The sequence below is a fragment of the Ictalurus punctatus genome, chromosome 16 (assembly GCF_001660625.3).
Source record: "Ictalurus punctatus breed USDA103 chromosome 16, Coco_2.0, whole genome shotgun sequence".
Lineage (NCBI taxonomy): Eukaryota > Metazoa > Chordata > Actinopteri > Siluriformes > Ictaluridae > Ictalurus > Ictalurus punctatus.
The window spans coordinates 8,135,001-8,150,000 of record NC_030431.2 but is presented as its reverse complement, the minus strand read 5'-3'; the positions used below and the strand labels follow the sequence as shown (position 1 = coordinate 8,150,000).

At 39.4% G+C, this 15,000-nt stretch overlaps 1 protein-coding gene across 5 annotated transcripts in view; it reads right to left on the bottom strand.

Annotated features, from left to right (window-relative positions):
- Positions 1-15,000, bottom strand: part of smg6 (SMG6 nonsense mediated mRNA decay factor) — a 55,943-nt gene that overhangs the window by 10,140 nt on the left and 30,803 nt on the right. For all 5 annotated transcript variants that reach the window (XM_053686615.1, XM_017488995.3, XM_017488996.3 and 2 more), the window contains one exon: positions 14,384-14,607. In XM_053686615.1, the coding sequence (XP_053542590.1) occupies positions 14,384-14,607 (224 nt within the window). The remainder of the gene's footprint in view (positions 1-14,383; positions 14,608-15,000) is intronic.

Here is a 15,000-nt window from a genome sequence, read left to right as displayed (position 1 = left end):
TGTTTCATCTCCAAACACACCCAAGAAAGGCAAATCAAGGAATACATAACGTTGTAATCAAAATGATTCAACCCCTATTGCAAATCAGGCTTACTGTCAAAATTTACAGACTTTCAACTGTTCTCAATGAACAAATCAAATATAAGCAACTGAAATAGTTCAACACAACGAATGCTTCAAGTAGATTCCCCAAATTCAACTGAAAATGCAGCTTATAATGATTTCTCCAGTTTCAACAATAAACCTGATTTGCAATGAGGGTTGAATAATTTTGATTGGAACTGTATACATCTGTGAGAAACTAGATCACAAAATTTGAATAGGCTTGACTTAACACTCATGCTATACAGAATAATTAAAATTCTAAAACGTGGAAAAGAGATGTGCAAAATACGTAAAACGTTTTTTGGTATAATCTGAGTGTTAGGAAAAATGTATGGAAAATCTTTGATATAACCTACATCAGAAAAGTACATCATAAACCTGTGATAAACTCTGGAAGATCTGGGCACCTTGGTGGCTATAGCTGAAAAAAGGAGATATGACCTAATGGTATGTAAAGAAAAAATCCACCCTGAACACCTTGCATATAAATATTTATACTCACTGTCCACTTTATTGAGAACACCTATAGAGTTCTCTAGGGGCTGTTGTGTATGAAATTCCCAGGAGATCAGAAGTACCTGACATACTCAAACCAGCCCATCTGGTACCAACAACCATGCCACAATCAAAGTCGCAAAGATCTCACACATTCTTCATTCTGATGGTCAATGTGAAAATGTCCTGAAGCTCATAACCTGTATCTGCTTGATATTTTGCACTGTGCTACTTCCACATGATTGGGTGATTAGATAGCTGCATGTACGTGCAGTGTTCCTAATAAAGTGGATGGTGAGTATATAATCAGAATGTGATCTTCAGTGGTACAAAATGTTTATTTTATTATTAAAATCTGACAAGTTTTTAGTTCAAACTTCTTTCACTAACGTTGGTCAATTTTCACTTTGTGTAATGATTAATGGTTACGCTTTTGTTACCTTTAGGTTGAATTATTGTAATGCCTTGCTGTCTTGATGTTCCAATAGGTGCATAAACAAGCACCAGTTATTCCAGAATGCAGTCCTTACTAGAACCAGAAGGTATGACCACATTTCACCTCTCTTATCAGGGCTCTACAGTGCGACCATTTCACTCACATTTGTGACTGAAAAGTACTTTGTGCGACTGTGAATAAATATTTATTCGTACCGGTGCAAGTGACCTGTTCGGAGGTGTATAATACAATCGGAATAAAAACTACAGGAAGTACAAAATGCATCTGCACCGCGCAACAGTTACTTTCACACTGCTTTTCATCATCTCAGTCAACCAAACAAGTGTGTAAATACTGCAGAGAAGCCATTATAATGACAAGAGTAACACTATACATCATCTGCAACTCTCAACTTCCCGATCTCACAAACCGCCATCCTGCAAAATGACCTGAACCTACTACTATGACCTGCTCACATAGACACAGCGGCGTTGGGTGGAGTAAATTAATAATAATGCTAATGCTACAAGGTGGGGTTTAATTCAAGCTTTATTAAATAATTCCTCACCAATCATAATCAAAATTAGCAACTTTCAGTCTGTAAACATACAGTACACTGCCGCTCTCTCTTCACTCTCCTTCACCAACTCTAATACACAGTGCATTCACTTTATATAAGCTCACGGTTGCCAGATATCACTAGAAAAGTCAACACCAGTTTCCATGTTTTGATTTAATCCCCCCAAAACACAATATTATCAGCAGACATGGCAACACTGTACTGGGGTAACCGATCTAAAAGGAACAACTGATAAACAAACAAACAAAAAAAAAAACTACTAAAATGTAAAGACAGAAAATGTGCTTAGTTATAAATAAATAATTTAATATAAAAAAAATAGATATAACAACTTCAAAAATATGAATAAAATTACAAATTAAATAATGTTTAATTACTATGGGTTACATTTAATATCAATTTGACATTAAGCTTAGTTCGCTATTTCCTTAGAAGGCTATTAGCCTTTTTCCTAATATGGATCATTTTTGTGTTAGTCTACTTTTAATTAGGACTCTTTATTAAGATATTTAAAAATAAATATTTTATGCTGTTCATTTATCAATTAACCAACAGTATTTCTCATTGCTATTATTTTAACTCAATTAACAGTGACTATGAGCAGAGAGCTTACATTTAACTGTTTATGACAGACATCCTAATTAAAGCTTAAACAAAAAAGATTGGTATCTGGATCAGTTTTGGTCGTAAAAATCCTGATCGGTGAATCCCTAATGAACACCATTAAACTAAAGCGCTTTGCATCTGACGGGTAAGTGAACTCACCCAATCGCACCCTATATGAGATTATTCAGATATATACACAATTTACGCGGAGCAGTTTGAGAACTGGCTCCTGCTCAGAACCATGACAGTGGGAAATGTCAAATAGTGTAGCTTTAAATATATTTTAGAGGAGCAGACTGAACATTGAGGTTTATTGTATTTGTTTACAAAGTGGAACAGGTTAACGGTTGTTTTTTGCATATAGTCTGTAAAATTAACTGAAAATATTACATTTAGTTTATCAGAAGAAAAAAATAATGTGTCATGGCTCACAATATGTTCCTAAATTCTGTCATAATTGACAAGCTCCAGTTTTCTCATGCCTACTTGGGTGTTATTATTGTGGCACATTAATGTGCCTAAAAAAAAAAAAAATTAAAAAAACTAAACTTCAACCGTGCTCAAAAATTTTTGACTGTGCTGCTAATTTTTTGTAATTAGGAGCACTCCTATAAGAAATTGTTACCGTAGAGACCTGCTTATTACACACAGCATTGGCTCCCAGTAAAATTGTTACCACTGATTATAATATTCTACAACTGATCTATACAGCACTGAATGGTCTCACACCACAGTACCAGAGCAAACTTCTTTTTTTTTTTTTTTTTTAAATGATCCACCACGATTATGTCAAAAGGTGCAGGCTCTTTGTTGGTACCTACAACAAAGGCTACAGCAGGGGGAAGAGCTTATTCTTACAAAGCCCCACAGTTATGGAACTGCCTTCCAATTAGTTGGCTTAGACACTGTCTCAGTGTGGCACACTGTCTCTTGTTTAAGTCTAGGCTGAAAACATATTTGTTTAGTCAAGCCTTTTGTTAACAGCTTTTTTCCTCATGGGTGTGTGTGTTTTGGTAACTGGTTTACTGTTGACCTCTCTCATCAACAAAGTGTTTCCAGCTGCAGAACTGACTCTCATTGGATGTTTTTTCTTTATGTACCATTCTGTGTCTAGAGTCTGTGGTGTGTGAAAATCCCAGGAGATCAGCAGTTATCGAAATACTCAAACCAGCCCATCTGGCAGCAACAGTTATGCCATGGTCAAAATCAGTGAAATTACATATTTCCCCCATTCTGATGGTTGATGCGAACATTACCCGAAGCTGCTGGCCCATATGTGTATGATTTTATGCACTGCAGCCACACAATTGGCTGATTAGATAATTACATTAATAAATAGGTGTTGCTATTGCTAATGTAAACCTGTACATTAATGCAGTTATCTAATCAGCCAATCATGCAGAAGCACTGTAATGCAAAATATCATGCAGATACAGATCAAGAGCTTCAGTTAATGTTCACATCAAACATCAGAATGAAGAAAAAGTGTGACATCTGTGACTTTGATAGTGGCATAGTTTGAGTATTTGAGAAACTGCTGATCTCCTGGAATTTTCACACACACTCTCTAGAGTTTACACAGAATGGTAGAAAAAACAGAGTGAGTGAGTGACAGGTCTGTGGGTGGAATACCTTGTTGATAGAGTTCAGATAAAAATGGTTCAATCTGCCTTCAAGGATATAGTACAACAGCAGAAGACCACATCAGGTTCCACACCTGTCAGCCAAGAACAAGAATCTGAGGCTACAGTGGGCTCAGGCTCACCCAAACTGGACAGTTGAACATTAGAGAAAAAAATACAAAAAAAAAAAAAAAAAAAATTCACCTGTTTTTGACCCCCTGTCTTCACCTATCTGGTTTCAGTGAGTCTATGCCCATGATAGCCCCAGATTCTTGTTCTTGGCTCACAGGAGTAAAACCAGGGCTGGCTCCACAAGGGGGCAATGCCCCCTCACTCAGACTGTCATGCCCCCTCACTCAGACTGTCACACCCCCTCAGTTAACATGAATGTGAAAAAGGACTTTACAGTCTCTCACAAAAGTGAGTACACCCCTCACATTTTTGTAAATATTTGATTATATCTTTTAATGTGACAACACTGAAGAAATGACACTTTGCTACAATGTAAAGTAGTGAGTGTACAGCTTGTGTAACAGTGTAAATTTGCTGTCTCTTCAAAATACCTCAACGCACAGCCATTAATGTCTAAACTGCTGGCAACAAAGTGAGTACACCCCTAAGTGAAAATGTCCAAATTGGGCCCAAAGTGTCAATATTTTGTGTGGCCACCATTATTTTCCAGCACTGCCTTAACCCTCATGGGCATGGAGTTCACCAGAGCTTCACAGGTTGCCACTGGAATCCTCTTCCACTCCTCCATGACGACATCACGGAGCTGGTGGAAGTTGGAGACCTTGTGCTCCTCCACCTTCCGTTTGAGGATGCCCCACAGATGCTCAATAGGGTTTAGTCCATCACCTTCACCCTCAGCTTCTTTAGCAAGGCACTGGTCGTCTTGGAGGTGTGTTTGGGGTCGTTATTATGCTGGAATAGTGCCCTGCAGCCCAGTCTCCAAAGAGAGGGGATCATGGTCTGCTTCAGTATGTCACAGTACATGTTGGCATTCATGGTTCCCTCAGTGAACTATAGCTCCCCAGTACCAGCAGCACTCATGCAGCCCCAGACCATGACATTCCCAACACCATGCTTGACTATAGGCAAGACACACTTGTCTTTGTACTCCTCACCTGGATGCCGCCACACACGCTTGATACCATCTGAACCAAATAAGTTTATCTTCGTCCCCCCCCCCACCCCTTCAACCTCTGCAGCAATGCTGGCAGCACTCATATGTCTATTTCCCAAAGACAACCTCTGGTTATGATGCTGAGCATGTGCACTCAACTTCTTTGGTCGACCATGGCGAGGCCTGTTCTGAGTGGCAACTGTCCTATTAAACCGCTGTATGGTCTTGGCCATACCATTCACACCTGAGACCTTGTAACACTAACAAGTCACATGATACCAGGGAAATTTTCACTTAGGGGTGTACTCACTTTTGTTGCCAGCAGTTTAGACATTAATGGCTGTGTGTTGAGTTATTTTGAGGGGACAGCAAATTTACACTGTTACACAAGCTGTACACTCACTACTTTACATTGTAGCAAAGTGTCATTTCTTCAGTGTTGTCAGATGAAAATATATAATCAAATATTTACAGAAACGTGAGGGGTGTACTCACTTTTGTAAGATACTTTAAGTAAATTTTTAAAAATGTTTTCTACATTTAAAAAAACAAACAAACAAACAAAACCCACCGAAACACCCAAGTATATCTCCTTTTTTGGTGTGAATATTAGAATAGCAATATTTTAGTTAAGGGCAGTGTGTTATTGGTTGTCTGGTTAAGCTCGCGCCCTACATCATCCTAGACTCACAATTTACCCGGACAAGAAGCAGCAGCAGAAGCAAGCTATTATTTTCTGCCAATTTCAACATGGACATTCGCAAATGGATTTAAAAAGACTAAACCTCTTACTTCAACCACCTCTGGTCCTGCTTCCACTTAGCCTACCAGCAGCAAAGACTCGCCGTCTAGTGTGCCAGAGGACCTCGGCGGTGACAAGCCAGTCCAGGTTCGTCTCAAGCCGTTTCCAAAGAAACAACAGCATAAGAATTACTGTAAACGATCTTTTTTGGCGAATTGGTACAACAAGAGGGGCTGGCTTGAATATTCAGAGCAAGCAGATTTGGCCTTTTGTTTTCCTTGTAGAAAATTTGGAGGGAGTGATTCAGTTTTCACAAGCACTGGTTTTAGCAAATGGAAGCATGCTACTGATAAGTCGAAGGGACTTAGCACACATGCCAACAGTAAAGAGCATCAAGCATGTGTGACTATGTGGAAAGAGTAGCAATTGCGATGTTCCACAGGCAAGGAGATTTCAACCCTGGTTAATTCCGACCAGCTTTCTCGAAACCGCTTATATGTGTGTCTGCGACTGTAGACATTATTGAATTCCTCGTCTCAATTGAACTGCCATTAAGGAGTCCGGCTGATTCCGTTGATAACAGAAGTCAAGTGAACAGTGGACCATTTCTCTCTCTATTACACGCTGAGACAAAACCAAGAGCTAGCACAGGCTTTCAGTACAATTCCAAAAAATGCTACATACACATAACATGATATTCAAAATGATATAATTGAACTGATGAGTATGATCATGACAGAGCAAATCGTTAAAGATGTTGGGGAGTCGTGGTTTACGATTAAGGTGGATGGAACCAAGGACCTGACAGGCACTGAGACTGTCTCTATAGTTGTTCGTTATGTAGACCAGAACTGCACAGTGCAAGAGAAGCTGTTGTCTATGTTGACCACAAACAAGTGTGATGCTGTCACTCGCTAACTTGGTGCTTGAAGAGCTGTTGAAAATTGGTCTTGACACAAACAAAATACTAAGCCAGGTGTTATGACGGGGCCAGCATCATGTCTGGAAAAGAAGGCGGCATGCAGAAAATCATTCAAAATAAATTAAACAGAGTGCCCTACATTCGTTGTTTTAACCACCAATTACATTTAGTGGTTGTGCATGCTATGTCATCAATGAGCAAAGTTGGGGTTTTTTTTTGACGTGCAATTCACTTTATACATTTCTGAGAAAGCCTGGTATAGCTTCACAGTATAATGGAGAGAACTTTAAAAGGCTACTGAATCAACGGTGGACTGGACACCTTGATACTGTGTCTGTGTTGCTGAAATCACACACCATACTTGCAGAACATACATATGAAGTGACAACAGCTCAATGACAGTTGTAAGGAATGCCTGCTGAATGCTGACTGGCAGAAAGCAGTCATGTTTTTGAAGTAATTCATTGGTGATTAAAAATCCAGTTAGAGATTAGCAAACTGATGCAGCTCAATCAAGCCCCTTAGCTCAGCCCCCTATACATGACCATAGCCCAAGCCAGAGCATGTGTGTGAAGCAGAGCAGCGTGACATTCCGCTCCATTGCTCACAGCTCAAGCGAAGGCTCAACTCATGTACCGCTCACACTCACTGGTGAAACATTTGCTCAAATCCCACTCTGACATGAAATTACTCTGTAATATACTTGTTTCTGTTTGTAATACTTTGCTTGAATAAATGGCTCAATTACAGTAGTAAAGATAATGATGATATTTGTGGGTGATAAGTCTGTTACAGGCTGTGCCTTTTATTCATTAAAATTTATTAAATTAAATTAATTACTTTACAGATGTATAGAAAGCCCCTTGGTAAACTTACAGTGGCAAGAAAAAGTATGTGAAACTTTTGGAATTTAATGGTTTTCTGAATAAACTTGTCATAAAATGTGATCTGAACTTCATCTAAGTCAAGGATATTGACAAATATAATGTGCCTAAAATAATAACACAAAATAAATTCTGATCCCTCGTCCTTATTGAACACACTCATTCAACATTCAAAATGGCAGTGGAAAAAGTAAGTGAACACTTAGAATTAAAGGGGGCTGATCCCCCCCCCCTTGGCAGCAATTACCTTAACCAGTTTCCTGTAGCTGTGGATCAGACCTGCACATCATTCAGGAGGAATTTTAGCCCATTCTTCCTGGCAGAACTGCTTTAGCTCAGTCATATTCTTTGGACTTCTCATGTGTATGGCTCTCTTCAAGTCATTCCATAGCATCTCTATTGGGTTGAGGTCTGGGCTCTGACTTGAACACTCCAAAAGGCAGATTTTGTTTTTCTGAAGCCATTCTGTTGGGACCTTGCTCCGGTGTTTTGGGTCGTTGTCCTGTTGCATCACTCAATTTCTACACAGTTTCAGCTGACGTACAGACATTCTCACATTATCCTGAAGAATTGTCTGATATACTTGGGAATTCGTCTTCCCCTCAATGATTGCAAGCTGGCCAGGCCCTGATGCAGCAAAGCAGGCCCAAATCATGATGTTTCCTCCACCATACTTTACAGTCGGGATGATGTTTCATGATGATATGCCATGCCCTTTCTATGCCAGATGTAGTGCTTGGTGGTTTTTCCAAATAGTTCAATCTTAGTTTCATCAATCCACAAAACATTTTACCAACACCGCTGTAGTGTCAATGTGCTTTTTTGCAAACTTCAGGCGTGCAGCAAATGTTCTTTTTAGAAAGCAGTGGCTTCCTTCATGGTGTCCTGCTGTAGATACCCTGCTTGTTCAACGTTTTACGTATTGTAGACTCATGAACAGAGATGTTAACCAGTTCCAATGATGCCTTCAAATCTTTGGCTGTCATTCAGGGTTGTTTCTTTACCTCATTGATGAGTCTTCGTTGTGCTCTTTGTCATTTTTACGGGGCGACCACTTCTTGGTAGAGTAGCAACAGTCCCAAAGTGTCTCCATTTGTAGAATATGTGCTGTAGACTGGTGAATTTCTAAAGTCTTTGAAGTCACTTTGTTACCCTTGCCAGCTTTATGTAAATCAACAATTCTTGATCGTAGATCCTCTGAAAGCTCTTTTTGGCGAGGCATGGCTCACATAAGGGTGTGCTTCTTGTGCAGAGCAAACTCCAAAAGTTTGAAGGGTTTTTAATCAGTCAAAGTAGCTGTAGTCCACACCTCCAAACTCGTTTTCTTAACGAGACTCCAGGTGTACTAAAACCTACTAAAAACTCCAATTAGCTTTTTTACGGTCATTAACTCAATGGATCACATACTTTTTCCACAAGCACTATGAAGTTTTTTTGGTTATTCTCAATAAAGACATGAAAGATCAGAATTTCTTTTGTTATTATTTTAGACACATTATATTTTTCAATACCCCTGACTTAGATGAAGATCAGATCACATTTTATGACAAATTTATTCAGAAAACCATGAAATTCCAAAAGGTTCACGTACTTTTTCTTGCCACTGTATAAAAGGTAATAAAAAGAAGAATATTTGATATTCGTTAGTCTCAGATTTTTACAGTGCATTTATGTACAAGCTTTGCAACTTCATTAAAACAAATGTTTGAACTCCATAACCATAGACCTACAGCTTATTTCGCAGTTTCTCATCGTTTGACCCCAGGTTTGTAACAATTGCTCAAATATCCTAGACTAGTGTGCAAAAGTAGGTTTTGCATATTGTGGAAATTAGCAAAAAAAAAAAAAAAGAAATCCTCATGGAGGTAATTAGTGGATGGAGTCTAGCTGAACTCAACAACACCCAAAAAAAGGATTTTGCGTGTAGGACTTGCAGTTCAAGATATAGGACCAAGCATAAACACTTGTGCAACAGCACCACCATTAGGCCAATGCTGGTCACTTTTCTATGGTGAGCAGCAGTGGAAACTCTGCACCATTTGACAAAGTTTGGCGTTTCCATGACTTACGGTTTAGGCTGCCCTTCAGGTTTTAGCGAAGAATCAGAAAAGTAATCATGAAATAAATCATAAATATAGTTCTTCCCAACGATCCCCTCCAAACCTATAGCAACAGCAAGGCCAGATCATTGTTTGTACTATACACCAAAGACATTTGAGTTTCCGATCAAAAGATGGATGAGACAAGCGTTTTGGAATTCAGCTTTATTTCCTGGTATTTACATCTACATTTTGTATCAGACCACCCAATTCTTAGGCAAGCAAAAGTATAGGAACTGATAAGTCTTGATGTAAATGGCAAAATGGCGTACTTATATAGCGCTTTTGTCCAAAGCGCTTTACACTGCGTCTCAGTCACGCATTTCACACACACACACTCACACACCAGTGGAGGCAGAGCTGCCATGCAAGGCACTAACTTGCCATCGGGAGCAACTTGGGGTTCAGCGTCTTGCCCAAGCACACTTCGGCATGTGGAGTCTTGTGGGCCGGGAATCGAACCGCCAACCTTACAACTAGTGATTAGTGGACAACCACTCTGCCGCCACGCATATCCCTTGTTTGCAATAACTGCATCAAGCCTATGACTCACTGACATAACCAAATTGTTGGGGGGGGGGGGGGGGGGGGGGGGTGTCCATTCAGTCTCCTCTTCAAGAGGTGAAATGGTCTGGTGATTGACCTGGCATGACCTACCACTTTTTTCCCCCCGATAAAGGCAGTGTGTTTTGGATCACTGCCTTGCTCCATGACCAAAGATATTCAGGATAAATTTGGATTAATTTCTCAGTAAATTGGCAGACAAAAAGCTCCTGTGAACTTCTGAATTCATTCTGCTGCTACAATCATGAGTTACAGCAATAAAAATTAGTGAGCCTGTTCGAGAAGCAGCATGCATGGACATGCATGCAAGCCCAAGTCATGACACTACCTCCACCATGTTTCACAGATGAGCTTGTATGTTTTGGATCATGAGCAGATCCTCTCTTTCTTCACAATTTGGGCTTTCCATCACTTTGGTAGAGGTTAATCTTGGTTCCATGACATTTGTGGCTCAGCTCTGTATTTCTTTGCAAATTCCAATCTGGCGTTCTAATTTATACTGCTGATGCGTTCTTTGAATCTTTGAAACAGGTAAAGGGTAAAAAAGTTGAGAACATTGCGTAGACAGACAAAACGGAAATTTCTGAACGGAAATGTTTTGAAAAATATTTTCTTTACATGCTCATTTCTAGTTACTTTTAAGTATATTTGCATCTCCCTGAAAACTAGTTCTAGCAGGTAAGGGAACAAAAAAGGTTTCATGTGTTTTATTTAGCGCATAACAAGTGTACATAAAACACAAAAAAGGATTCAATAGATATGGGAGCTGAATACATCAACAAGACAAAAACAGGAAGACAACAATAGAAGATAAAGTCCATAAATTAAGTTATGTGTAATAAAGAGGAATGACATGGGGAAAAAAGTATTGAACATGCCAACTGAAATTTATTTAATACTTATTGGAGTAGCCTTTCTTTGTAATGACAGCTTTAAGACTTTTCCTGTATGAAGAAATTAATCGGCCACAGTATTCAGGTATGATTTTGGCCCATTCAACATACTAATCTTGTTCAATTGGATTCAAGTCAGGTGATTCACTGGGCCATTGAAACACCTTGATTTTTTTTCTCTGAAACCAATTGGGAGTTTCCTTTGCTGAATGCTTTGGATAGTTGTCATGCTGGAAGGCACACCCACGTCTCATCATCATCCTGGTGGATGGCAGCAGATCTCCCGGCAAAGGGCTCCATTCATCATTCCTTCAATTATATGAAGTCTGACAGTACCATGCGATGAAAAACAGCCCAACACCATGATGCTTCCACCTCCAAACTTCACTGCTGGTATAGTGTTTTTAGGGTGATGTGCAGTGCCCTTTCTTCTCCAAACATGGTGTGTAGTATGACCGCCAAAAAGTTAAATTTTGCACTCGTCTGACCAGACTACACTCTCCCAGTATTTCATAGGCTTGTCCAAATGAGTTGTAGCAAACTTTAAATGAGCTTCAATATGCATTTTCTGTAGTAATGGAGTCTTGCTGGGTGAGCGTGCATACTGTAGAGGCCACGGCAGTGGAGTGCATTGCCTATTGTTTTCTCTGTGATGATGGTACCTGCTGCCTCCAAGTGTTTCTGGTGCCCTTTCCGAGTGGTCCTTGGCTTTTGGGCGAGTCTTCTGACTGTTCTTCTGACTCCCTGGTCAGAAATCTTGCGAGCAGCTCCTGTGTGTGGCCGGTTGATAACGGATTGATGTTGCTTCCACTTGCGGATAATGGCCCCAATGTTGCTTATTGGAGAATTCAGAAGTTTTGAAATACATCTGTATCTGATTCCATCAAAATAATAAGGATGCGAAGGTCTTGGGAGAGTTCTTTGCTTTTATCCATCATGAGTTGTTTCTTGTGTGACACCTTGGTAATGAAAAGCCTTTATAGAGACCATCAATTTACTAACCCATCTGATATTAATTTGCACATATAGGAGATATAATTACTTATGGATTTCAGCTGGTTCCTTGCCTTACCTTGGAGAACTGCTTTTCTTAGCGTGTTCAATACTATTTTCCTGTGTCATTCCACTTTATTACACATAACTTTATTTATGGACTTTAATGTTGTGAATTCTTTATATTTCCAGATTTCTTGAGTTAATACTGATGTCTGGTGAAAATTTTGTGAATAACCTCACTGGAAATATATTTACTGAAAAAAATGTTGACGCGTTCAATACTTATTTACCCAACTGTGTAAATACCAGGAAATAAAAACTGAAATTCTAAACTCTTCTCATATTCATCTTTTGATCTCAAACCCAAATGTCTTCAGTCTATAGCAAAAAGAAATGAATTGGCTTTGCTGTTCCAATAGATTCAGAGGGGACTGTACATAGAACAATAGAGAGACCATAGATGAATGGTACTTATAGACCATAAACGAACATACTCATCAAGTTTTGCGATGATAGCTCAATGCAAGATGTGTGAAATACCCGCTGAAACTGCTGAAGGCAGCCATGGAAATCCGTGATGATTTAAAATCCAGTTACAGATAAGCAGTTCAATGCAGCACAACCCTAACCCTAATTTGATCTCAATTGGACTACTGGTTCAGGAAAAACAGCTATTATGACCAACTGATGATTATGCTCCAATCTTTACAGACATTCTCAGATACTTGTACTGAAAAATTTATTTCAAGTTTGGTTAAAATCCATTTCACTAGTCATGAATTAATACAATTTGAATAATCCAGCTGTGCCTCCTTAGAATTTATTGCTGTTATTCCAGCCATATTGTGAATTGATGTGTGGCAGCCATATTGTATACAAAGGTCAACACGTTCTTGGTCATAGATTGGTCTCTTGGCCGGAGATAAATGGTTCTTGAGGCATTTTTGTTCGGGAGAACCCATGGAAAGAGAAGCAAAAAGAAATTTTCACTATAGCACCATCATTAGGTCGACCGGGCTCATCATTTCTCTTGCTTCATTAGTGGGAGGGAGAACTATGTACTGACCAAGTTTCATGTCTGTAGGATCTACTTTTTTTGTCTGCACAATTAGTTTTTAGCAGAGAAAAAAATTAATAAGAATTAATAAGGGTTCCAAATATAGCCACAAGAAGCGATCTGCAGGGTACAAGCACTCTTCGCAACCGTGCCCCCAGTTGCTAGTTCTTGTGAAGATACATAGAACCAGAAAGAAAGAAAGAGAGAAAGAAACCATTACCATATAGTTCCAGCACCTTGGTGCTGTAACTCCTAATAATATAAGTATTAACTCAGTACAATGAATTATTGTACTCTCCCACACACTGAGCTGTAGTGTTTGAATACTGTAACTGTTCCATTCAAAGAGTAAGGGCACTGTGTTTTGGTCGGTCTTCACCAACCCTCTGAGATTTTGGTTAACTAGCTTATCTGGTATGGAATGTCTGCTACAGACAATCATATGGGTGGAAATGGCCATGAAGTAGGTTCTCTTATTGTTGTTTCCTGAGTACACTCTGAGCTGGAAAGTTATGGAAGACAGTGTGTAGAGAGGGAGCACTGCTTATTGTACTGTATCTCTTCAGTTATGTTTGAAAATATTCAGGTCTTAAATATCTCACACTCATTTTGGTTATGGTACAAGGGGGATAAAGACCCCCCCCCCCCCCCCCCCCCCAAAACAAACAGTACCGACAAATGTGAACAATGCTACCAGAAGCTGCAATTAGCCTAAGTGCAATTCAATGCTTTAGTCCAGCACTCTTCCAATGCTTCCATTTCCAACAGTGTTAAATATCAGTGCCAACACTGTTGTGCTTTTCATCTAGATTACTAACTAGCTGATCTGAGTCTCTGCTGTAATTGTATAGCTGCAATGCATTCTGGAACTTTCCCTTCACCACTTCGACATTGGACATGTCATTAATGATACTGCTGTGTGATGTGTTTCAGGGTGGAGATGCACAACTTTATTTCTAGTCTTGCCTACTGTATGTACAGTATTTGCATATACATTTTTTTCCTTCTTATACTTCATATGCCTTTTCCAATTACCCTTTGTGAAGGTAAATATTATGCAAGTCAATAAGGCCAATATTTAGATCTTAGCTTTTTCTTATGTACCTTATCTTGTTAAATTTTTTTGCAAACAATCATTTTGGTAAACAGTGATTCTACTTGAACCCTGGAAAAAAAACAATACAAATAAAAAGGAAAACAAACAACAATTAATACTACATCATAACTTATGTTTTCAAAGCATGCAGAGAACAGACCTTATGTCCAGAGGTGTCCTCACTTCGGAAGGCAATTGACTCCAACTGGTTTCCCCTGCTGGTGAGTGCTCTCAGGCCAGGCTCTCTGGCCTCAAAGCCGTTTTCCAAGAAAGCCACAGCTGCTTTAGCAGATTCCTGCACCATCCTGGCATGCGGTGCTAAACCTATAGAGTCTACATCACGGCATTCTTGCCCTTTAGCCAAGCCATCCAGCTCTGTAATCACTGAGTGACATACCACAGGGATAAGATACACTTTGAATGCAAAATAGATTGAATCCTCTAATTACTATAAAATCTATTTGGGATATATATTAGAGATGCACCAATGTATCGGCCAACAAAGCTAATAGAAGGCAGAACTATCGGGATCTGCCAATATCACTCTAAATCAGTGGTTCCCAAATTTTTTACACTGGCGTACCCCCCCCAAAAGGCATTTAATATCCTTTTGCGTACCCCCTCTCTCAAACTGTGTTGTCTGATGATGGCATGCTCTGTATTTTTACATTTTTTTGGCCTTTTCCCCAAGCATTACACCAGCTATATCAGCCGCAGCAGGAATAATGTAGTCCTCCACAATAGTATGGGGTTTGCCCGTCTTAGCTACTCTGCAGC